The 26,359-nt window shown below is 43.5% G+C and overlaps 1 protein-coding gene across 1 annotated transcript in view; it reads left to right on the top strand.

Moving 5' to 3' along the window:
• Window positions 1-26,359, top strand: part of lamc3 (laminin, gamma 3) — a 98,560-nt gene that overhangs the window by 66,171 nt on the left and 6,030 nt on the right. The window contains exons 12-21 of the mRNA XM_069700799.1: window positions 2,646-2,873; window positions 15,033-15,221; window positions 15,546-15,791; window positions 16,777-16,930; window positions 17,047-17,189; window positions 17,350-17,528; window positions 19,736-19,916; window positions 21,091-21,335; window positions 23,224-23,300; window positions 23,649-23,783. Of these exons, the coding sequence (XP_069556900.1) occupies window positions 2,646-2,873; window positions 15,033-15,221; window positions 15,546-15,791; window positions 16,777-16,930; window positions 17,047-17,189; window positions 17,350-17,528; window positions 19,736-19,916; window positions 21,091-21,335; window positions 23,224-23,300; window positions 23,649-23,783 (1,777 nt within the window). The remainder of the gene's footprint in view (window positions 1-2,645; window positions 2,874-15,032; window positions 15,222-15,545; window positions 15,792-16,776; window positions 16,931-17,046; window positions 17,190-17,349; window positions 17,529-19,735; window positions 19,917-21,090; window positions 21,336-23,223; window positions 23,301-23,648; window positions 23,784-26,359) is intronic.

The raw sequence follows: 26,359 nt of genomic DNA, 5'->3' as shown, positions 1-26,359 counted from the left end.
TAAATGAACTGCGAGAAATGTGAAAAAAAAAAGACACTCATCATAACTAAATAAAAAAGCAGACGTCTGTAATCCTAAACCTGTTTTATAAGCGCAGGAATGAAAGCTAACTACTGATGTGACGTTAGTTTTGGTAGTTACTGCACCTGTCCTTCAAAATAAAAGCGAAGTATCCAAAATTCTGTACCCTTAAACATTATAAGTTGAAAACCACTGCCCTAAAAGCATGTTTTTGGGTACATGCATATCTTCGAAAACACAAAATAAACCTGATTTAACACTATTGTTGATTGCAAGGCTTTTTCCCAATAAAACCAGCCAAATGTGCCACCGAATTACTTCAAAGACTTTTATATTAATAAACAACATTTTGAATCAGACAGTGACACAAATTGTTAAAGCAGCATAAAAGATTGTTGCTAAAACAATGTCAGTGTTTGTGTTGAGGGAATAGTTCAACTGTTCCATATCTGGCTCTGCAAAAAAAAAAAACCACACAAAAAAACCAGGACATTTAATCCCAGATGTTTGTAACAAGTTCTTGAAATGTTCACAATTTTTTAATGTTTTTTTTAATTTATCACATCCTTCCTCCCTCTCTGTCTGATAGTCTGCATTGTAATGAACGGTCCGCATCCGAGATGCATTACGGTGGATTAGAGCACCGAGAAGACAGAACAGCTGGCCAAAACCACCAGCTCTCTCGTACTTACTTGCACCATTTGAATTAGTTGTTCAGTGCAGGCGTTGTGACACACTCTTGAGTGTAGGGGACGTGCACAAACGCCCACGCACACACAGAGGCGAAGTCATGCCATCAAACTGTTTTCGGTACCCGCCCACCCACATGAACGTGCTACCAAAGTCAAGCGCACAGTTTACGCTGCATCTATTGCACATTACGGCGGTGGGGTTCCAGTAATGGTTTGCGATCGCTCTCAAACTCGGTTTCAGACGGTGTCAGAAGTGCCCTTATCGCTGCAGGCTGCGCAACAAACTTTAATATCAAAAAGGCCATAAAGCTGTCCACTCATCTTTCTCCTCTCTGCCTCTCACATCCTCCTTTAGCTCTTTAAATTCCTCTCCGCATCACAGAGAGTCTCTTCCAACGCACTATTTTAATGACAGTAGTGTCTTTGGGCTGTAAAAGGCAGCCTTTCTGACAGCCGTCAGGAGTAAAGACCTTTCGTTTTCTCCACCGCAAAAGATTGAGTTTTGAACGGAGAGCAAGGCCATATAGAAAATATTAGATGACTGAGAAATCAATGGCTTAATGGCTTAATGTACACCAATCTAAAGGGGGCTAAATCATCAGCGTCTGCAGGGCGACAGAAAAATCTCAACTGATCCGAGAAGATTTCTTACAAAAAAATGTATTTTTTTTTTTTTTAAAAGCAGTGATGGAGACATATTGCACAGCGTGGCATTAAATAAAATGTATTTAATTAAGTGAAACACAAGCCTGGGTATCTGAAAAACTCTTAATTGCACATTTCCCCTGCGTTAAACGAGCTAATAGAATTCAGGCGCTAGCGGAGAGTAAAGGGTAGAGGCGAAGGCGAGCCGTGCAGAGGGAAGAGGACAGGCTTGCCTGCTGATTATCCCTCAGAGGTGCAAATGAACTGGCTTTCATCACTGCTGAAAGAATGGCTGGATCATGAGAAGTCAAGGTCCAGCCTCTCCCGCGTTTCCTCACTGTTTCTTCCACTCGGATCATTATGCGGCCGCTCGCTCACACTTGGTTTATTTCCTATTTGACAACTGTTACATAGTCAAATGTGCACAGCATGTTCCATCCACCCATCTGTATATCCATCCACCCATCCATCCATCCACCCATCCATCCACCCATCCATCCATCCACCTCGCCCTCCATCACAAACGACGCAGAAGTGGACCGGGAACAAAAGTCATTTTTGTGCTTTGGTTCAGAGAGTAAAAAGGTGAGAGGGATTCGGTTCAGGATGGCCTCGCCTCATCCCTATTCATGAGAGGAGAGCGGGATCTGGGAACCCCCCCCACAGGAACTGCACGTTTGACATACCTCCACCAAGTCTCCTGTCTCCTTTTCTTCCTCGTCTCGCTCTGCTGCAGTGATTTATTCATTTGCTATATCAAAGAGTCCCTGGATGACTAGCGTACGCGTGTGGGCTCGTGCGGGCACGTGTGTCTGCGCAAGTGAGCATTGAGCGTGGCATTTATGGGCGTGTGGGTGGATGGATCTGTGTATTGTCTGTGTGTGTGTGTGTGTGTGTGTGTGTGTGTGTGTGTGTGTGTGTGTGTGTGTGTGTGTGTGTGTGTGTGTGTGTGTGTGACTGTAAACTTTAAGCACAACCTATAATGAGACAGGGAGGGAGGGAGGGAGGGAAGGAGGGACGGCGCTGCAACAAATGCTAAGAACCTACTGCTTCACGAGATACAGAGTCCAACGAGGACGCACGGACCTCACCCCCCCACACCCCCCACACCCTAATCCCCACACTCACACACACATATATATTTGTACACATCCCTCATTTCAGAGAAGGCCAAGTCCCCCAATAACAGCCTCTGAGACAACAGTTATCCGTTTACTGCTGACCTTCGTGAGCATCAGTTTTATGACAAAGCTCTTCCCACCTACCTCCTCTTCCTTTTCTCTCCAGACACATCGCAGCTCGCGGGGGTAACCCTGACCTCGGCTTTCATCCCCTCCGCTGCGGCCGGTCCTCCAGCTCCGTGGGTGGAGTCTTGTTCCTGTCCTCCGGGTTTTACGGGCCAGTTTTGCGAGCGCTGCGCCACGGGATTCACCCGCGAAGACCCCGGCCGAGGGCCCCTCTCGACCTGCGTCCCGTGCAACTGCCACCAGCATGGAACCTGTCATCCGGAGAGCGGTAATAAGCGGAACGTCTGCATTATACCTGCCATGTGCACAAACTGGATTCAAACGACGAATCTTGAAAAATGTCAGCAAAGCATAATGACTCTGATGCTGCTCCACTGACAAACTGTTCAGCAACAGTTCCGTTTCAGTGAGTCCAGCTGAAGCAGAAAAGCCTTTAAAAAAAAAAAAATCTCGCCATAGTTTATTCATGAATCCAGAACAGAATGTTTTACATTTAAAAATCAAACTGCACCAGTTTCACAGCACATGGCCCTGTCAGTATACTAGTTATGGGGAGTGCGCCACAGCCTGTCAAAAAAAAAAATTGTATAATATCCTCTGTGGCTTTGGAAGACCTTGGTTAAAATTGAGAAAATATCTCAGCAGATATCGCCGGGTATCTCGGCTTAAGCCGGAAGAGTACAAATATGGAACAGAAAGCCTGAGTTACAAAGTTGTGGCGGGAAGTTTGCAGAGGGCGCACGACTTCCAGGCAGGGAGGGTCGAAAGTCACGTTCGTGTCATATCAGAGCTTCTGTTTTGGAATTTTACATCAACTTCAAAGTCCTAATTACAACTGAGAAACTAAATTTTCTACGAGCTGTGATATGTCTGACTAACATATCACAAAAGTTTCTGCAAACATATTCCTCACATCAAAAGAATTCAAGCTAAATAACCCAAATATGGTAATCATAGTGTTATATTTTCAGTACACCGTGTTTTTAATCCTCACACAACCAATCATACATCTATCCCGAGCTACATGATATTAAACAGTGGGTAAGTAAAGATGGCTATCAAGTTGCATTATGGGAAAAGGGGCATTTTTTTGGAGCGGCTGTTGTTAGAATGGATCAGCCAGAGGAACGCACAGTCTGACCTGTAGTTTTCACTGTCAGGTACCTGCTCCCTAAACATAACCCCACCCACAAAATAACAACCAATCACAAGCAGTCACAGGCAATCACCAAGGCACAGAGTCCCTCCAACTGATCCAATCAACCACCGGCCTTTTGAAAACTGGACCACATTAGGAACTAACAGTCAGGATATCTGAGCTGGCTGATGTAGCAACTTTGACTTTTAACTTTGCCTTTTAAAAGTTCCCCAACTTTAAGGAAAAAACACATTAGACCACTGAAGTAGTCTTCTAAGAGGGGAAGTAAATCAGAACCAGAACCACAGACTGCATTATGTTGTAGCATCACAGCTTTCCTTTCCTTTAAATGGCTTTTTACCACACTGGAGCTCGAGTAAAACAAAGACAATGTGGCAGAATTTAAAGCCTTCCATTACATTAGCTCAGTACTATCACTAATGGTTGTGGCTATGGTTACACAACGCGTTTACCATTTACTGGAAAAGTTTATGTGTAGTTGAGAGAATACGAAAAATACAAAACTGATCCAAGTTGCTGGTTACGAAATAAAGTCATTCCCAACATTCAGTCAATTTTCTATGAGCCGAGGGATCACCGGAGGTTGTTGAGACAGTATTTCCTGTCACCGAGAACTTTGAGAGCGCAGCGGGAACAGAGAGAGATGCCGGCTGTTTGACTGAAAGCATTTTTCTGTGTCTTTCTGGAACTGACATTCAGTCATCATCGCTTCAAGGGAACGTAACTCAGTCATCCCTCAGGACCATTGGCAAGCTATCACTCAAACTGAGTACTGGATGGCTGTGTTAATACAGCAATATCCTCATTTCACACAACTAATCTTTATAATAACAGCTAAGGCTGAAGTTTGTAGTTAATGCACCTGACATTTTTATGGGAGATAATAACAGCAGCTACAGGATTCTTTCAGATTCATATCCGAAACGCAACGCCCCATAAATGACAGAAGTAAAACACCTGCTGTTGGGTGTGTAAACAAGTCAACCTCAATGCAGTTATTTATATGTGTGTGTCTGGGAGTGTGTACCATATGCTTCTCTTTCTTTTTTTCTTTTTTTTCCCTTCTCTCCCCAAGTCTTTCTCACCCTATCTCGCTCTCACAGCTTTAAACAACTCTCTCCATCTCACCGAGAGCAGACAACTATCCCATCCAAGGTCCCACCCTCCATCTTTTATCTTCCCTCAATCTCCCTCTTCCTCTCCCACCCATCTCCCCCTCCTACCCTCCGACTTAAAGTCTCAGAGATCTGACCTAGTTAAGGGATGCCTGAAGCTTTGGCTGAGAGTGTGTGTTATGTTTGTGACTCTGTGTGTTTGTGACTCTGTGTGTGTGCGTGTGTGTGTGTGTGTGTGTGTGTGTGTTTCTACGAATTAGTTTGTGTGTCTGAGGTCCGGAAGCAAGTCTGGTATCACTGCCTGCCTGCCTGCTTCTCCCCTAATTAGACTTGTTAACTGCCTCTCGGCTAATTATGTCTAATTTGCTTGCAGATTTCCGGTGTCTCTTATGTCTTTTCTCAATCTGGATGTCTCCTTCCCTTTTTCTCTCTCTCTCTCACACACACACACACACACACACACACACACACACACACACACACACACACACACACACACACACACACACACACACACACACACACACACACACACACACACTTGCTCTCTCTGCCTCTTCTTGTTCACTCCACTCCTCTAAGTCAGCCTCTCGCTGTCTTCTGCTTCCTTCTTCCTCTCAGCTAAGACTACACCTGTTCTCCCCAGTCACCTTGACTTAGTTTTTTTTTGCAGCCACGATTCCCTTCCCTGCTGAATCTTCTCAGGTTGCCACCGCCTCCAGAACTTTTTGTCTTCATACGATTCTTTTGTATTAATACCAGGTGCGATCAAAAAGTTAAGAGTCTGTTCCTGTTGCGTACGAACGGAGCGCAGCACAGTAGTGCACATGGAGCAAGGGGAAGCTATAACGTTGTTGAGTAAGTATTCCGAGTTACGTCGCTTAATCAACATCAGGTTTTTTTTAAAGAAGATTGAAAGTGTCAATATTTTTCAGGGCTGCACGAACACAAACTTTGCTTGTGTTCTGAGCTGGAAGGAGAACTATAATTGAGCCTGTTTACCTGTTTAACATCAAAGTGGGTTTGGTTTACACTCAGCAGGTAGAGCTTAGCAGCACTTAGCAATTTAACACTGTCTTAATAGTTCCCCCTCTTGACAAATCCCCACAGACCATTGAAGAGTATAAACACACACACACACACACACACACACACACACACACACACACACACACACACACACACACACACACACACACACACACACACACACACACACACGCACACACACACACACACACACACACACACACACACACACACACACGCGCGAGCACTTTTCAGGATGTTTAAAAAAATATATACACATGGCTGAAGCGCCATGTAAATGATGAGCGAGTGTTGAATATATGACACAATATGTCCTCTGAGTGATGGATCAAAAATGCCTCGTGTGTCGTGTCTTTGGGCCGACATTCTTGAAACGTTGAATAGAAATAGCTTTCTTTTTCAAATAGATGATGGTGCCATGTCATGTTCTGAAGGCCTGCTGGCTTTCATTATGACGTAAAAGAAATTAGGAGGCAAACAAACAGCAGAAAGCTCTCCGTGAATCTTTAGGTTCAGGTCAAGGGGAAGTATGAAAGCAAGTTGATTCGAGACACCGCGCTCATAATTTGTCTCCAGGAGGGCGGACCAACCTGCTGTTCCCTCTATCAGAATCTTAATTGCTGTATAATTACCCAATGACTTGTATCATCAGGGTGTGCCCACAGACAAAAACTGGGATGGAGTTTATTCACTGGCTGCCGTGGGAAGCCGCAGCCAATGGTGCTTCATAATCATGATTTATTAACACTCTCTGGGTCGTGTCTGTTCTACTTGCCGTAGCGCAACACAACAGATTGGAAATGTTAATATTTGTGGTGGAACAAGCAAATTGCGATCTGTGCCGGGCTCTGATGCTGCAGGGTTGATGAAGTCAAACATATGTCCTTCAGATACAATCTTTTTTTTTTTTTTTTTTTTTAAGTGTGTGTATTGCATGTGGTTCCATCGTTGTGAACATACATTAATTTCAGTGTACCACTGAGCCGGGCATGTGCCTATACAGCATGTACACTGTGGTAATTGCATATAGTCCTTCCATAAAATTGGGCACAGACCATAATTTATAAGCTGAAAGAGCTGTGCGGGGGAGGAAGAGAGATGATTGTAATATATAGATAAAATGGAGACACTTGATTTTCTCTGCAGCCCATAGAGTAGAGGAGTGCTCATTAATTACCGAAACAAATTAAACACATGATGCTCCCCACACTCTGCTGGATACTGAGTGCTAAAGTCAAAATACACCAACGTCGATCGCCAGCACTCATCGACCTCCCACCCTACAACACTTCATTCCTCTGTCCTGTTTCCAGTCTTGGTGTCTCTGAAAAAAAACACTTAAAAAGGAGAAGCTTTTTTGTAGTTCCCCTTGGCAGTTTTTCTTCTCTGCTGCCGCAGCAGTTCGATTCTCTTAACATCAAGAAAAATCCTGAGCTACAACGACACAAAATCCCAACCACGGACTGTATACAAGAGTGGTTGAAGCTTCCTGGTCCAAAAAATGAGGCCGATGCTTAAGTGCCTTAAGCTGCAATACCACAGAGGGCTACTGGAGGTTGGCTCCAAAAAGCCCCCGGCTCCAGAGACTCACATTGAAATAGTCCCATCAAATTCAAAGTTAACAAAGTTATTTCGGTTTTGCTAGCTAAAGTCACTCCTTATCATTAGCTTTTTAGCGGTCAACTTGAAAATAATCTCGTTATAAGTGAGAAAATAAGCTTTAAAAAGTTGTGTTTGGGGGGGAGGGAGGGGGGCGTGTCTGCTTGATTGATAGGCCGGTGGCACAGTCAGGTTACAGCTACCGGTGGGCGGGACGTAGTAAAGTTGGGTTTCCAGTCAGATCGAGTCACCGCTGGCTCCTCCCACAAATCATCCAAATATGGTCACTGCTGGCTCCAAACCGCTCCGACATAGCCTGATGGCGCCGGCCAACATCCGAGGCTTCATAACGGCCGTTCACAAACCAACGGGTGACGTCGCCGTTGACTGTTGCTTGATCCCAACCTACAATCAGTTCATTACTAGGACAATTGCAAAGATGATGCCTGGCGAACCACAGCTCCGGAGGGACAACGGCTTCGCAGATGACAAATCAAGATTAATAAGTGGATGTTGACACATCCATTTTTTTTTTGTCTGCGCGACGCTTCCTATTGGCTGCAAGAGGCGGCACTTGACGCTTGTCGTGACGCTCTACAGCACCAGTGTGTTTTCAGATTTAGGGTGCTGTATTTGAGCTCCTCTGCCAGTGACACTTTTTAATAGACCTGTGTTAGTCTTCCATGGTACTTATACTTACATCTTCAGAGAGAAATGAGGGAGGTTCTCTCTGGTTGTCTGAATTTAAAAGCTCCCTCATCCACCCGATGTGAATTCTAAATTACTTTAAAGAGGCTCTCCTTAAACTCCATTTACTATTCATGGGGAGTACTACTTACCTTGTGAAAACGGCTGTATAACATAAAATGCTGTGTAGTTTAGTACTTTCCAGAGGTTTTATTTTCATATCAGCTGTTTTTAGGTTGTGATATTCTTGATATTCATTCATTTTGGCAATGCACAAAGCGTTCCTTGTCGAAACTAATTTCATCATGGAAAAAGGTCAAAACCTTTTCAAATCAGCACTCTCTGACAGTTTGACTGGAAACCAAGACAGGCCGACAGAGTGCGCACATTGTTTATCTGTCTGTTTATTTTTGTGTGATATAAATGCGCTGGTTGCGAGGAGATAAGTAAAGCGTGCCGAATGGGATCAGCAGTCGAAATTACATGGAAAGATTCATTGTAACTGACTACATCCATCTTCTCTTTTTTTTTGCATTTTTGCTCACTTTCTCTTTCCCCGCTCACTGTCTCTTCTCACATCCCATCACGCAGATACAGACCAGGCATTTTAGGGCTTAGCCTGCAACAAATACAGCCCACCAGAGAGATTAGGGGGCTGAATAAACCGCAGCTAGAGCCAGCTTCACTCTGTATCAGTTTCTCTGCCTCAACTTTCTCCCAAAGATTTTTCTAACTAATGACCTCAGAGAGCTGAAGATGGCATTTAAGCAGGCATTTGGGAAATGCACGCCCCGGCTTCCTCTGTCTCATTCCAAAAGTGGCCCTTTGTTGGTAAAGAGTGACTCACAGTATCTTCCAGTTTAGCATTCTAATGAGCACTGCACTGAGCAGCATATGTTCGGTCATTTGCTCATCTGTACCCGTAATGGATGCAATGAGACAGGTACTCTGGCTGATGGCCTTTATTAACCCGACTTCTATGTATTTTGTTGCAGGAGCCCCTGGTGTTTTTTTCCCCCTTAACAGACCTGGACTTTAAAAAAAAAAAAAAAAAAAAAAAAAAGCTTAAGTTTCCCGACCTCCTCCACCAGGCTGCAGAGGGCGTGACATTTATCTATGCAAAACCACTTTGCATTATTACAAAATTTGGCCCCGCACAAATGTCAAAGTGAGAAACAAGCATATGCTGTTATGAAACAGAACAAGGAACACAAAGACTTGCTTTTTTAAATTCTGGATGCACATGCTGCATCCAGGTGGTCAGCACAAAATGTAGCTCACTATAGCTGGCCTTCTTCAAAGGAACAAGGTGAAACACAAATCCGAAGTACGCCCTGAAAACACGGTTTAATGTAAAGTCTATAAACCGGGCAAATGATCCCGCTGCAATCAGTGTGTGGATTTAGAGACACAAATTAAGATCAGTCAGATCCGATCGATCCGCCGCCTCAAATCCTCATAAAATTGAACATTTAAGCCTGTCACATAATAGAAATGCCCCAAAACCTTTTTGTACATGAGATGGTACAATGGGCGAGCAGCTAATGAGCTTTTAATATAATTATTTTATTATTTCCCATTAACAATGAGCCATTGATAGGGAGAAGAAATTAATCAAATGATGTCTTGGTTCACTAAAAACAAACCCGTTGTCATTTTTGATTGTGTATGGCTTTTTAACTAAAAATATTGAGTTGCAGTTTTGTTCCAAATTAACCAAGGATTGTGTTTTGCATGTTAATTAATTTGGATTAATTATTATGTAACAATGTGCTTTTGCCCCAACAATTGGGAGTGTGTTGAAAAAGGCCATTCTTATGATCCAAATACTGAAACTGAAAATGGTTTGTGGTGGCTGAACCTTAAAGCAACATACTTTTCACATCAAAGTAAAAAAAAACGTGAAACTGATATCTTGTAATGGACTGATGGGTGTATTTCCCATTTTGGCGTGATTCCAGGTTGAACCGAACAACCAGACAATACTACACAGAAAGTAACCGTCAAAGTTACACTAGTTCGTCCTGAGGGGAACATCACACATGTACCAAATTACCCAACTATTGGCGGTACAAGAACACACAAAATGTACTTTTAAAATTCTTCCCTTCTGTCAAGATATTTCAGCCTCAGCCAAAAAGAGGTGCACCAGCCAAATAACAGACCAACGTTCTGAGAAGTAATTCTACCATGGTGAAAAAAAGATGAAAATATATTTTTGTCTCCACTGAATGCCATTCCACATATTGCAATTTGAAGCCAGTTCAGAGCAAAGTTTCCCAACAAGATGGTTTGAAATGTGTTGCTTTTCGCAATTCTCCAGCCTGCTGGTTTACACAAAGCAACTAGACGAGATGGTGAAAAATCTCCATCGCAACGACTATCTGTATTTTCAGGTTGTTGTTTTTTGTAGCTCGACCTAATATGTAGCATCGTAAAACAGTTGCCGGTTTGTTTGTTTTTTCAATGAAATGGTAAAAAAGTATATATTTGGAGCCATCAACAGAATACCTGGGGACGTATGCAAATGTATGCTGTGAACTTGAGACAAGATGACGTCCCGTTTTGTCTTATTTCTCTCGTCTTTTTCTGGAGCAGTTCCGTTGTTTAGAGGAGGAGGTGACAGCTGACTTTGCTACAAGCTGATTGGCTGTTGTAAGAGGTGACGTACCATGTTTTTTTTTTTTTTTTTTTTTTTAAATCTCGTGACCTGACAAACTGAGTCGCATGCCACGACGTCAGCCGGCTTGAATCGAGCCGAGACGGACCAGTTCACACTTCTACAACTTTTTCCTGCGACGTTCTAATCATGTCTTTGGTCTGAACTTTGCTTTTTATCTATTCGATAAAAGTCACAGACTTGTTTTAAATGAATTGGATAATTGAACAAAATATTCAAACACGGTCTCATCCACGATAATTATCCAGAAGCTTGTTTGAGCAGTTCCATGAATTGACATTTGCGCCGACTAAAATATACCATAACTCCAGCTCCTCCATAACGACGAGGTGGCCCGGAGACAACGTGAGCTGCAGCCGCTTGTTGGTAGAGTGCCCGTCCCTAACACCCCGGGGGCCACGGCCATAACAATTTGGCTGACAGCCTCTGTACACAAAAACTGAAATTGATGCATTTATTTTCCACAGTCACAGTATGACAAAACATATTTCCCCGGTCATCCGTATTGCACACATTATGTATGGGGTTGGACAGAAATATACTGCCCCTCCTCTCCGTCCCCCTCAACACTCTGCCACTCTCTCTCCTTCTGCAGCAGTCCCCTCATTCAGACCCCGCCGTCGCACCGCATCTGCTCTGGCGGGGCACTATGGCAGCATATCTGTGTTAAATTAGAGAACAACATCGCCATCAAAGAGTACCGCAGCAGATTTAACCCGGCTCCTACCCTTAAGGGCCTTGAGACCAAATTTGCTCTCTCTCTCTCTCTCTCTCTCTCTCTGTCGACGGCTTTCTGTTTTATTTCCTTCTCTCCTTCATTAAAACAGGGGTGCTCACATGCATTAGTAAATAGATTTCCTTGGCCAGAAGCTTTTTAATGTTCCAGCGGAATAAGGAGAAAAGCCTCCTGGAAAACGCAGGTCTGAAAAAGCGTGGGACATTACATCCCAGCTGGAATCTTTGCTTATATAAGACAGAGAAGAATGTTATTTTGTTGACCTTTTTTTTTTTTTTGTGCTGTGTGGCAAACTGAAAGATAGCCTAAACACTCACATGACTCTCACAGCCACATGTTGCTTTGAACCCGCGTTACTTGTTTTACTTGTGGCCTCGCACGTCTTAAAGAGGGGCCCCGCACATGTTCGCTCGTCTCTCTCGGAAAGACCTCCCAAGATGGTGCAGCGTGTGACTGCGCGAGGCTCTTTAGGAACCCAATCTGGTCAGAAAAATAAATCTGGAGACTTTTGGAGGCAGGAACGTAACAACGGAAGCGAGGTGAGCCCTGATCTTCAGCCTGAACAACAACCAAAAAAAAAAAAAAAAAAAAAAAAAAACGTATTGCAAATCCATTTCTCCTCGGGTTTGTCTGTCTCCGTCTGGTGTTGGAAGCTATTACAAGCCACGGCAAACAGTGAGAAGCGCTATCTTTGGAGGAGCTACTCGTGGCACTTTGTGTGAGAGCGGCGCGGAATGATGCTGAAGTATCAACACGGTGAATGAGAGGAAGTAGTGGGGGGGGGGGGAGAGAGATCAAATAAAACAGGGGGTATAGCTGGTGAAGCCTGTCTGTGTCCCCGCAGTGATGTATTCAGACGTACTCCTATCCTCCACAAGTGGCCAACGTGATGAAATGCATTAGTCCTGGATGTGTATGTATTCCTGTAGAGAGAAGTACAATGAGGGAAGCGCAGTGGAGGGATGAAGAGCAGGTAGAGTAAGCAGCGGTAGAAAAGAAGGAGCTCTGTGGAGTGTGATGTGTATGATGGAGAGGCTCCTTTTGCAAAGAAGGAAAGAAAAAAAAAAAATATATATATATATATATACCTCTAGACTACTTGTTTCTCATACAGAAATATTGCTTTGCCATCACAGAACAGACGAGCAGAATTCAGGCTGAGAGCGGAGCGTCAAAGTGCAGCGCTTCGTAGCTGGCGGGGGGAGGGGGGGGTGTTAGGTGGAGGGGGGGGGGGAGGCAGAATAGCGAGATTGTGCGGATTCGTCAAAGGGTTCAAAGTACGCCGGCTCCACAGGGAGCCTTCACAGAAATCCCAATTCATTAAGGCTGAATGAACGGTCATTGATTCGTTTGATCAAATTATTCTTCGGGGATGTTAGGAAGTGACGGTGATCAGCATGACGACGAGGAATGTCGCATCGTGCGAGGTTCTCGGCCGACGTCTGGTGATGCGTGCCGGCGGCTTTTTCTTCCGAGGAGCCGACGGAATGATAATGGTGTCGAGAGGGGGCCCCTCGGTGGCTCCCCTTTGCCTCATATCACGCTCAGTCATCTTCACACTCGGTAAAGTCAGCACATTTGGGCTCCCATTAAATTTCCTACGGCTCATTGGGGATTGACACTTCACGCCATCAGTGTCATTGTAATGCCTTGTGAAATTCAAGAAAGATTCACTTCTTTATGCTGGGAACAATCATTATTACTAAACACTCTGCTTAAATGACTGGCATTACATGCTTGAATGTATCAGTCATCTCGTCTCGCCGGAGATCTGATCATTTTTTTTTTTTACCCAGAAGTCTACACTTCGGGATAATTGCTCCTCCTTTAATGACTTTGTGATCAGTTTAGCCCTTAATCTATCTCACCTACTTGACTCGCAGGTTTCCGGTTGACAGGGCTTTTATTTAGGGATGGTAGACACTGGTTGCAGTGAGTGCCCCCCCCCCCCCCACCCCCCTCCACCACCACATAAAAAAAAACTAGAGGCGAGAATATTTCTTACCTCCAATACTGGTGTGGTGTGAGCTGGTTTAAAAATGCACAACGAAGAGCTTCTTGCTGAATCACACCGTAGGCTATGGGGGGGAGTGACGGGACATTTTAATGAGGGCTCTGTGAAAATCATATGCCTGCAGAATATTTGCTATGCATTGAGATCTTATTGGCGTCCTCTAGAAAATCAGCTCAATTATTGTTATCAGCCCTCTTGCCAAAGTAATTTGACAAACTCTGACATTTAAAAAAAAAAAAAAAGATAAAACTATTGTAACTTCTCTGATTTTAGAATACTAAAAGCGAAACATAAGTAATGCAGCAAGAGTAAATATATTTTTGCAGCTCCGCACAGAAACCCAAACGCAGCTATTATGGGGTTTTTTAAGGCATAAAATGCATAAATGTTGCCATTAAAGTTTAATGAACGTCGGCTCATTGCGGTTTAATGACAAATTGAACTTTGTAAGCACTGTAGCAGTTGGGGGTGTTTTTCATGTGTGTGGTTTTTCCAACAATGTTAACACTTATTACTCTGTGGTGTACTGTGAGCTTTAGTCAGTCAGTTATTAAATTAGAATGCCACATTATATTACGTCAAATTTTCACAGTTTCGTTGCTGTTGCACAATTTGTGCCGGCACAGAGAGGGTTTTGAGGGCATATGTGGGTCCACATACGGTCTCCGTCTCTGTGTGACGTCGGAGCCACCGCAGGTCACCGACGTACGTCAGGAGACCGGCTTGTTTTATTCAGAGGATTTTTAGACAGCATACTCACACATCATGTCACTTTCTTCACCGCTGTGGTTATTTTCTGTGATTATCGTGTCATAATATTCAGCCCTGCCTGTATTAGATTTGAAATGTAGCACGAAGAGAGAAAAATCTGCTCGGTAAAGTGAAAGGAATTCATCAGGGACTCGATGTATATACGTGTAAATCAACACGTCGTACGTGATCAAATCCTTTAAAGTGCTATAAAGCTGCGAGTTATTTTCTTTAGGCTTTCAATACAACAGTTTGTTTTTGGGGACATCATAGAATTGGTAATCCCTCCCACTTGGTGGGAATTGCTGTATTTCTTGAAGGTCTTTCGGACTGCATTTGGCTCGTATATTTCCCAAAGCAATTACGGTCGGGTGAATTTAGTTGTCTTCTGTTCTCCACGGCGGGCTGCGGGGAAATTTGTTTTTTGCTTTTTTTAAACAGAATTGGGCTGTGAATAATGAAAGAGTGTGTTTGTGTGGAGCAGCTGCAGTCATGGTCAGAGACACAGCGTCCTCTGCTGGCAGTGATGGAAACTGCACCGTCTGTGGTGTATTTATGTGAAACACGAGCGTTTATCAGCAGGTGCACATGTGTGGTGTGAAAGCGCAATTGTTACACTCCTCTCTCTGTGTTTCAGGTGTGTGCGAGTGCTCCGACTTCACCGCCGGGACGACCTGTGAGCTCTGCCTGGATGGCTACTATGGCAACGCTTTGATTGGCACGCCCGGTGATTGTCATCCTTGCCCTTGCCCAGACCGCACCAGCTGTGCCCAAATTGCAGAGACGGGACAGGTGGTGTGTACCAACTGCCCCGCAGGACGGACAGGTGACCAGATCTGCCGCCGATTTGAAATAATTTGCATGGGCAGTAAACAGAGTGAATAGTGAGCTTTATGTCAAGATAGAAACGATGAGAGCCTTTTGACGAGACAGCTTGATACTGGGAAAAAAAAAAAACGGTTACTCATTTGCAGCGCCTGTCGTTCAACAATGCCACCTGCTATTCAGACACATCTGATATGAGCGTTTAATTGAATTACAGCAGACTAGGAGGCGACATGAAGATGACCTCCAGCTCTGTTCTGGCTTCTGTCATTCATCAAATCCCTACCCCGCCTCTCTTTCACCTTTCCCCGCTCCTTGCCTACAGGGATGCGCTGTCAGATGTGTGAGGACGGTTACTATGGCGACCCCCTGGGACAGTCCGGGGCAGCTCGTCCGTGCGCGAGATGCGACTGCAACGGCAACGTGGACTTCAACGCGCTGGGAATATGCGACCACATCAGCGGGCGGTGCCTGAAGTGCCGGGGACACACGGCGGGCGATCATTGCCAACGCTGTCAGCGAGGTTTCTACGGCGACGCCCTCAACCAGACAGCGGGCCAGAAGTGCAAGCGTGAGTAACTGCCTGAGGGACTGGGATGGAGCACTGGTCTATTAATTTGTTATTATGTTTATAATTTATTGCGAGAGGGAGAAATAGGTCTTAGTCCTGGAAGACGATGTTGAAGACCTCCTGCACACTCGAATGTTTCGCCGTCACTGTGCAGAGACATGCAAACTTCAATTATTGTAAGATGCGTTGCATTCAGGGATTAAAGTTTTCCAACAAAAATATTTGCCAGCTCTTACTGTAGATTCCGTATGTTGCGATGAGTATTAATGTTTTAAATTATTATTCAAAGAGGACTATTTTTGCATTATGACATGTCTGGAGGGAGTCAACGAATTCTCGAGTCCTCACTCAGGATGTGCATGCCGCCAGAATTCCTATAGGATTCAGATTGTTCTGTTTACAACAGGAAAAGTACAGAAGAAAAGCAGCGGAAGAGTTCCATTAAAGATTACGTGGCCTTCGGTTGAGCTTTTTAAAAGTCCATTCAAATCCACTTCAATAGAGGAGTCAAGATTCGACAGGTGTAGCTCTCTTCAGTCATGAAAAGCACAAGCTGGAAATGTGGCGAACAAATGGCTGCAGGTCGGAAAGATAACCCCCCACAAAAAATAAGACGAGAGTCCTTGAGATGGGGAGAATTAAAAAAAAGGATTTAAGTGAATAAAACTTAAATAACATTACAAAGGAAGACACAGGCCCAAAGACTAATACAGTAGCTGTCTCCTTTGATATACTTGTCCTTTTTAAATATTTTAGTCCTACTTATAATCCCTCGTTGAACATATGTACAGAACAATGTCACAGCGGGATTCACAATAGCACGAGTCTCCCCGCTATTGTCTTGTCATTTCCTCCTTTTTACACCAGCTCTCAAATGCATTACAGTTAATACAAATCCGTAACCGTTCAATTGAAATTCAAGCTGTCGACCAATATAATATCGTCTTTGTTTTAACAGTTAAATGTCTTTATTTGTTTCCTCCAGCATGCAGCTGCAGTTCTGCTGGAACCTCTGGGCATGTAAATGAATGCCACCCTCAGACAGGAAGTTGCCACTGCTTGAGTCATGTGACCGGACGGGAGTGCAGCCATTGCGAAGTCGGCTTCTTCAACCTGCAGCCGGGCGTCGGATGCGAAAGGTAAACGGACGTCCGGCGGGGTTCAAAGCGGATCTGTATGTGAAATGACGTAATGACCGGGATTAGAAACCGAATCTACCGTTACAATTTTGTGCCCTTTCCTGCTGCTTCTTTAGGTGCAAATGTAATCCAATTGGCTCGTCGTCGTCGGCGTGCCATCCAATCACAGGGCAGTGTGCGTGTCGTGCGGGAGTGGAGGGGAGACCGTGCGATTCTTGCCGTGTGGGCTTCTTTGGATTCTCGTCACGAGGTTGCAGAGGTACAGTGCTTTACTTCAGGCATCACGACGGCACTGCGTGCCATCCTCTAATCCTCCAATACAGATGACACATGAAGGCATTACCAACTCTTAAAATGTTTATCTCTGTTTCTCCGCCTGCTCTCTGGTTCCCTCGCGGTCCCGTCCCCGCCTCACTCAGCCTGTAACTGTGACCCGATGGGCTCCGTTTCCATGCAGTGTCACGGTAACGGTACCTGCCACTGCCGCCAGGGCTTCGTGGGTTACAAGTGTGACAAATGCGAGTTAAACTATTTCCACAGCAGAGCCACGCATCAGTGCGAGGAATGCCCGACGTGCTACGGCCTTGTCAAGAAACAGGTGAGTTTTACGGCTGCCGGAGATCGTTCACTTGTGTTGATGCCGAACCGCAAAAACTAAACTTTTGCATTAATTAAAGCCCAACCGATGCATCGGCCAATATTGACCTATCCCAGTTAACAGTATCGGCATATTGGTTAGCCAATGTGAAAACTTTTGTGGGTTTTTTTTATATAGTTATTTATAACTATTAAATTAGCATGGATGTTAACTGTTTCAAAGCATTGGTTGGAGAACATTAAACTGTCAAATGTCCTGCCTCCATTTCGGGCGTTAGCCCCAAACATTGAGTATCTGTCAAGCTCTGAAACCGATACAAAAATACTGATTACAGCTGCTTTACATCGAGGTCTCGTCGGTGGTCTTAACTACTGAGCAGTATTTTAAACTACAGGAGTAGAGATAACATTAGCTTAAATTTATTATTTCCATGCTAAATGAATCTGCCAGTTCTAAATTAATTAATCATCTAAGTCTATAAAATGTCAGGAAATACTGAAAAACATTAATCACAAGTTCTCAGTGCTTAAAAGCAATTTATTTAACTGTCTCAGAAATCAAATTACAAATCAGCAAAATTTAGATTTTTTTTTTTTTTTTTTTTTGCTTGATAAATTTGCTAATTTATTTAAGTGATTCATTAATTTCAACAATAATGTTTTTACATGGACGGCACAAATAATTACAGCTGATTTACATGATAATACATTCAAGTTAAGTACTGGTGTCTGAAAAAGTAGCATGAATTACTTTTAATTCATGCGTAATTTAACTTTAATTGTTGACCTGCATTGACTCTTCATTCTCTTCATCTTTCTCCATGTTTTCTTGACGTCCCTTTTCAGGTTCACACAGAAACGCGTGTTGCACCAGTTCATACAAATATTTTTCACGCCGAAATAGTTTTTTCTTCGCTCTCGCTATTGCAAGGTCCAATTTGTCCTTGAAATAGCCCAGTCCCCCAGTACATCCTTCTTTTGTAGGCCCTCATAACAGCCATATGGCTCCTTTGTATTTGCAGATTGCGAGTAAACAGTGGATGTGCATTGAAACAGAAACAGACATTTGCCCGAATGATCTGCTGTTCTGCTTCTTTCCGTCGCTTTAGATTTGTTGCAGCCCACGTCTCCACGCTAAGGCGCCACGTCCCTACATTTCCCTTCTGAGGACAATCCAATACCGCCGACCCGCTCGGCCTTTTGCTCTGCACACATTCTTGTTCGGACTAAAGTGGCTATATGTTCTCCCCGGACCGGCTTGCACCTGTGTGAATGCACGCTGCGATTTCGACCGTGTTAGCAATTCAGCGAACATCCCAACCCCTTGTCGGCCCTGAACACCTGCAATTACTCTCACTGTCCTCAGTTTCTCCCAGCTCTTCCCTTCCTGCCTCTCACAGCTCGCTTCTCTTTCCGCTCACATTTTCCTCGGGCTTAAAACACAGGAAGGAAGGAGACTAACAAGCACAAAAAGAGAACTGGGTGGAAAAGACCAAAGACATGTGATTGATGATCAAAGGCGATATTGAAAAGAAACGGGGGGAAACATCTAAATGAAATGGAGAACAAAATCGTTAAAAAAAAATATATATATAGGGGGCAGGAATGAATTAATGCAGAGCAGCTCAGTTATTTTGAACTTGGTGTTGAAACATCTGGACTGAAGTTGTGATCTTAACACTGGATTTCAGCAAGTAAAGTGTGAACTGATATTCACACACACACGAGGCATGACAACTGGTTGGCAAAGAGACGTGATCGCAGCCACTTTACTTGCTCTTTTTTCATTTATTTATTTATTTTAATGTAAGGTCTGGACCATTTAAGTACCAACTTCAACAAATTGGTGCCAATCATCAGCCCATTTCATTCCATTTCCCGATCCTGACTCCCATTCTCCGACAAGTCTAATCTAGTTTATGTCGTGAAATGCTTTCCTCGGCCGCGCGTCCGGCGGAGAACGGCGAGCGAATGCGGATATGAAAACCGTATTCTCCTCTTCTCCCGTTGTTGATATTCATTTATTCATTGCTTTTGTTGAAATACTACATTTTGATGTTTTTGGTGTACCACAAATCAGAGTCCTATCTCCATCCTTGCATCAGAATAAATAAATACAGATCTGGATGGAGAGAGATTTTTTTTTTTTTTTGGCCTTGCAAAATTATCATTGACACCTTCAGTGACAAATCTTTGATGCTGTTACAGGCAGAAAAGCTGAGGAGTCGCCTGCAGGATTTGGAGAAGCTCCTGGCTCACTTTGATTGCCGAGGTAGATTCGGCAAGCAGCACCACCTGCTGAAGTATCGCATGGCCAGACTTTATGAACACGAGCACCAGAGGGAGGATGCCTTCCCCAACGCTCTGGAGGATTTCCTGGCCTTCCAAGGTAGCGGCGGCCGGCAGCCAAACTATAATTCGGCCAACTGTGGCTCCTTTTGTAAACACTTCCTATGCGGTCACGACATCCTACCAGACACTCGGCTTTGTGAAACACGACGCTCTCTTGTGTTCCAGTGAGACTATTGTGTCGCGTTTTGACTGTGAGACGATAACGTGCCGCGTCACTACATACAAGACCAGCAAGCATGCACCCCACCCCCACCACCCTCCTCACCTCACCACCCTCTCATCAGTGTGACGCATGCTACAGATACAACACAGCGATTAAATCAGGAAACGGGCAACAATACAAAGCTCTCCCAATTACTTTAACACAATGCTGATATATCCTCATTACCTTTGGAGGGGAAAAGGCTTACAGGCTCAGCTGCACAGGCCAAATGGAGACAAATCATAACAATATAGAACAAGGCGCAGTGTGACCAACTTAATCCCTATTTATATGACAGGCGGTGCATCTCTAATCCCTGGTTTATTATGATTGTAGTTGCAATCATGATAACAGTTGTCTAACATTCCCCCACCCCGCCCCAACCCCAACACCCACACAACATATATACAGTATACACACATAGGTGCTCCTAAAGACACTGGATGGCCGCGGTAATGATTTAATGAGGATGTGGGAGTGACAGGTTCATCGTCACACACACACACACACACACACACACACACACACACACACACACACACACACACACACACACACACACACACACACACACACACACACACACACACACACACACTTTATCTCTCATTTTATAGGGCAGGATGACAAAGAGACAAGCAATATATGTCACAAAATGAACCAACAAACTGGACATATTATACTAATTGGACTCCAGACTAGCTACTATATGTGGCCAGTTTAGTTTAGAGACACGACAGGGTGCAAAGTGAGACTGACAAAAGGTGTTCACATCACCATAGAAATCCATATGTTTGGTTTTTTCCTGCGGACAGGGAGACAGGAAGGAATTAAGTGGCCGCACGTATTGACACAGTAAATGCGAGAGTTGAGAACGAGCGACGTGTCAAACGACACCTTCCGAGCTGAAAAAAAAAAAAAAAAAAAAAAAGTCGAAATGCCTGTTTTTTTTTTGGTGAAACAATCCGCCAAAGACATAATGTGGTTTTTATTTGCTTTGTTCTTTCAGAGGCACGCGAGGCCTTCATAAAACAATTTTCCTCGCTGGAAGCTTCTACCGGCACACTTTTAGCCCAACTGCACGGCATTACCTCGACTTTGAACTGCAGCATCAGCGTGACAGAGGAAGAGGGGAGTGAGAGGAGGAAGGATGAAAGGAGCAAGGGTGTGTGTCAGACCTTCACAGAAACTCTGCTAGTGATCAGAGCATCTCAGAGGCAGCTAAAGCAGGCGACGCTGGATCTGGACGGCGTGGTAGGGCGTCTCGAACGTACACTACATCCGCATCACACGTAGTTAAGCATGTGCCTGCACAGTGGAGGCGAAAAAAGTCTGAGACCACATCAAAAATCTGTCATATTTTTATGTAAACCTGGAAATAATCAGGAAGTTTGAGGATTCAGAAACATTCAAGAAGATCTAACAGGTAAAATAAAGAAGAAATATTCTAGATCTAGTTGTTGAAGCAACCTGCAGCCACAGTTCACCTTTATAAATAAGGCTGGGCCTCGTGTTTCCAGCACAACATAGCCGGCCAAGTAGCATTCTGACGGAGGGGAAAAAAAGCATCAAAACTAAGTCAAAGTGTCAAAGGTCAAACTGTTATTGGAAGCATAAAGGGGCTTCCTCAGCATCAAATCATGGCTATGCTGAAAGTTTCTAAAAGGACACCGCATGGCGCTCTAAAATACTTTGTGGAAACTGGATCAAGTATCATCACAGCAAAAGTAAGCATACCAACAGAAGATCAATACATCAAGCTTTGAGAGATGGGAAAGCATCCTCACAACCAATTTTGCGAAATAAAGAACACAAGAATCAGCGAAATTTCTTGCCAAAAGAAGACTGTCTAGCAGCGGTCTCAGTGGATCTCTAAAAAAAATGTCTCAGGTGGGGAAACAAGACTGAAGGCCATTTCACAGTGGATGACTAGAAAAAGTCACGTTTCCTGATGAATCCCAGTTTGAGATTTGAGGCAGTAAGAGAAGGGTGGATGTAGAAGAGACGAACAGGAGGGAGAATGATACTGCAGGGAATCAAAAACTGTGAAATATGGTGGTGTGCACCCCCTCCCCCTCCCCCTTAATGTAATTGTTCATTGTATGTGACGTGATTGATTTCTTGTCCTCATAGGGGGACGCTGCAGTTTACAATACGCTCACAAAAACTCCCCAAAGGAAAACAATACCCCACCACCACCTCTCAAGTCACCACCCGTCTCCATCTGAGTGGCAAACTCATGCCTCCAAAAGAAAAAAAGAAAAGAAAAAAAACAACTGTTTGATGGACGCTAAAATTAACAACTTGCTCCTCACCCACCGAGAGGCTTTTCACTGTCTCTCCACGCAGCTCGCAGGAATCCATTACAGATAGTCCTGCCGTGCCATTTAGGTTCAGGGAGATGAGTGAGCTTGTTTTGCCAATATACAGCTCTTTTTTTCTGTGTGTGTGTGTGTGTGTGTGTGTGTGTGTGTGTGTGTGTGTGTGTGTGTGTGTGTGTGTGTGTGTGTGTGTGTGTGTGTGTGTGTGTGTGTGTGTGTGTGTGTGTGTGTGTGTGCGCGCGCGCGCGCCATACCTCCGCAGTCCTTATCACTTGGGTAAGCCTGAAGCAGCAGCAATTTAATTCCATATTAATAAGCAGAGCAGGCAACGAAAATGAGGGAAAAAATGCTGGTGTGTCGATTGTTGATTCAGTTTTCCTGTTTTATTTGCATTTTCTCAAATTAAATGTCACTCTGGGAATGACTAAACTGGATACACTTTACATTTATTAGGACAAAACTTTGGCGGATACACTTTTTTTGTCATATGCCCCCGGTTTGAACTTTTATAACTACATATATTCAAGTGGAGAGGTTTGTTATGCCAGTTTTATTGTTAGTAAACTAAAGAAAATGCTGGTTGAAAGCAGATTCAAGACTGTTTTTCTGGATTCCTCTCTCGATCCAAAATTCCCCAACAGTAAAAAAAATAAAAAAATAACTTGAGTTCGCTAAACAGTGAAAATCACTTAATAAGAAAATAAAGGCTTGAATTCGTATGATTTAATTAAATATGTTAAAAGTTAGAAATCTCCAAAAAGGCCAGACTGGTGTTTTTCTTCATTTCACAGTGTGTTGATTTCCCTCTCTGCCTTTTTCAGATCATTCCTTTTGAGTTGGTGTCAGGACCGAACAAATGGAACATTATGGTCAATGACTCACTGGTCCTAATGAAAAGGTAAGGCAAGTCAATGGACGTTTAGTGGTCAATTAAAAGCAAGGACCACAATAGAAATCTGCGGGTCTTCATCTTTCCTGGCTTCCTCTTTTTGTAGCCCGTCGCTAACACTTTGGTTAGTCCACAGCAAATCAGTGCTCCCGGCTGCTCTGAGTACACAGCACTATTATATGGTAGTTAGAGAAATCAGGAGTGGAGATTCAGTGAGGGGAGGTCATCAATGCCGAAATCCATTTCATGCCTCCTCAGGCAGTTGTAACGTTCTATAATTTTATGTTACTCTCCTTCCTCCTCCTACTCCTCCTCTTACTCACTTCACTATGTCAACCGTTTTTCTTTCCCTTGTAGTCACACAGAAACGGCGGACCACATCGAGGCCGTGGCCGGCAGGGCGGTAAGGGCCTCTAACCAGACTCTCAGCTTCCTGATGGATCTACTGCAGGACAACTCCACAGAGGAGTACATCAGGAACCTAACGGAGCAGTGAGCAAAGAGAGAGGAAAAAAGCAAAACACACACACACACACACACCCATGCAGACAAGCACAAGCAGAAAGAATGCTTTGTGTGACTGCTCCCATTCACACAAAGCATTCTTTATTGCAAAATCCCAAGAAGCTGTATGACTCCCTGGATTATTGTGCTTTCGCAGTATATTTTTAACAAAGTGCACCTATCCCCGTATTACAGCTCAAGGTTGCTCACAGCCTCCTTTTAATGCACACTGGAGTTACAGTAAGGAGTAAGACATTTAGCCACAGGGGGACAGCTTCTCTCGACTGTAAGCCTATTGCTTTCCTGGATTTGCCGCACGCTCGCTGCATCTCCTAGCGTGTGATTGCTCTGAGGATTATCCTGAACGCCAGACAGAATGATGCAAAAAGCCCTCCGGTGGCCATGATGAGAGCAAGAAGCGAGGAGCTCAAAATTGATTACCCCCTTCTAACAGTAGTCAGCTTGATTCAGGAGAGTTTCTGCTCCGTCTTCGTAGCACCGCCGCACATCAGAATGAGTGTGATTGTGTGATTGTGTGTTTGTGTGTGTCACTTTATAGGATGCGAAGTGAGCAGTATATGCACAGATGGGCAGCATAAAATTGCATTTCCCACACATATTTCCCCATGTGTTGGTACTTAAGCAGATCAGAGGCCTTTTATAGGCCAGAAGCTATCCAATCAGAAAATGACAAAAATATTCAATCTGCCTTTTACAATAGGTCTGTGTTACCAGGCCTCTGCAATAGAGACTTTTTTATTTATTTATCAGAAACCCTTACATTTGTTTCCCTTATTACGCTCCATGTTTATAGTCTGTAGCAGCACAAGAAAGTAATACAGTGCATCCACTCAAGTACATTCATTAAGTACAATTTAGAGGTACTTCTACTCTCTGCAACTAATCCACAAAATTTTAGAGGGGAACATTGTACTTTTAATCCACTATGTGTAGTTAACAGCTATAATTATGTCTATGATTTAGATTTTAGATAAAGGCCTTTGGTAAGCTGACAAAATACAATGTATTGTTAAAGAGTAACTTAACACTGAGCTGAAAAACAGCAACCATCCAGCGGAAATGTCACTGGGTCTTGAAATACACCCGTAAACCACTGCAGCAAAGTGAAAAGTTAAATCAGTAAAACCAAGATTTTCAGGTGGAGTTAAGTTACTCTTAAAAGATTACACCGATTTACAACCCTTCTGGCTTGTGGAGCCCTTACAAAAGAAGTTCAGTGTCTAGTTGAGGCCCCAGTCATGTCTCCAACATCTATAAGTCTCACAAAGTTTCTCCGAACTTCTCAGAGGTCGTTTTCCACTCAAAAGCCAGTATTTTTTTTGTTGTTGTATTGTTACTTCACTTGGACATTTGACCTTCCCTACGCAGATTGATGTATTTGCAGAGATTCACAATGAAAGACTGTTTTCGCATTCATCTGTTGAAGGGTGAAAGTTTCCCTGAGCCGCTTTTTCAGAGTTGAAATTTCTCGTAGAAAAACACCAGGCACAGCAGTGCATTTTTATAAGTCTTAAAACATTCCTGGGAGGACCTCTGAAGGAAGAGGTAAAGTTATGAAATAATTCACAAGAAAATAAAGAATAAACAAAGGTCCAAAAACAAAACGGCCAACACTACCTACCTGTATTCAAAGTAGTTAAAACTAGCTCCATCTTGACCAGCTACAACTGTAAAATCTTGTTTTTATTGTTTCCTCAGTCTTAAGGGTCTAATGACATGATTCAGAATATAATAATACCCATCACAGAGCCCACGTTTCAGCAGTAAATTTTCCTAACAACACTGCTTTTATTTGTACGGCCGTAATTTTACACTGTCATAGTACTTTTACTTAAAGGTCCAATATTCCATCAAATCTAAGTGTCAAAACATTCAGTCGACAGAATTATGCAGTGTATTCAGCAACTGTGCCATTTGGATAAGCCATTTGGTCTTCCGTAAGTTTGTGATGTCACAAACTCCCGCTCTTGTCATATGTCTGTCCTCGGCACAGCCCACTGCCCAACTTCTTTTCTGGAAGAAAACACAAAGCGGTCATTCTGCCACGGAGCTACCAAGCTACAAGAATGAAAAAACCTTGAAGAGATGTTTAACTATACTGAGATAGGTTTTGGTATTTAAAACCACAAAAATATCTTCTTGTGATCATAAAAACTGCCGTAAAAACAACGGTCCGAAAGAATACAATACATGGGATCTTTAAGCAAAAAGATGTGATCCCATCTTACAAAGGACTTATTTGTCTTTTAGTTTTGGAGCCTTGCTGCAATAGCAGTGTTGAAAGCACACAAAAAAACTAATTCAAAGCACAGTGTACCAGCATTCCAGTATTCTACCAAACATGTTAAATCAATTATTGTGAGAATGAATGACGTTTTGCAGCGAAAAAGAGCAGCATGTGCTTGTTAAGCACACTGGATTTGAAAAAGGGGGGGAAAGAATGATAACGTGGCAGATTCTGTGTTTTAGTGTTATCCGCTTTTTTTTATTTTTATGCAAAACAGACTGGATATCCTTGCAGCCGTGGAGGTGATAAAAATGGC

This window comes from Brachyistius frenatus, unplaced genomic scaffold (genome assembly GCF_029030835.1).
Source record: "Brachyistius frenatus isolate BFR_SWC_R1_liver_20210118 unplaced genomic scaffold, ASM2903083v1 Contig_35, whole genome shotgun sequence".
In the NCBI taxonomy this organism is placed as follows: domain Eukaryota; kingdom Metazoa; phylum Chordata; class Actinopteri; family Embiotocidae; genus Brachyistius; species Brachyistius frenatus.
This window is presented reverse-complemented; position numbering and strand designations above follow the sequence as displayed.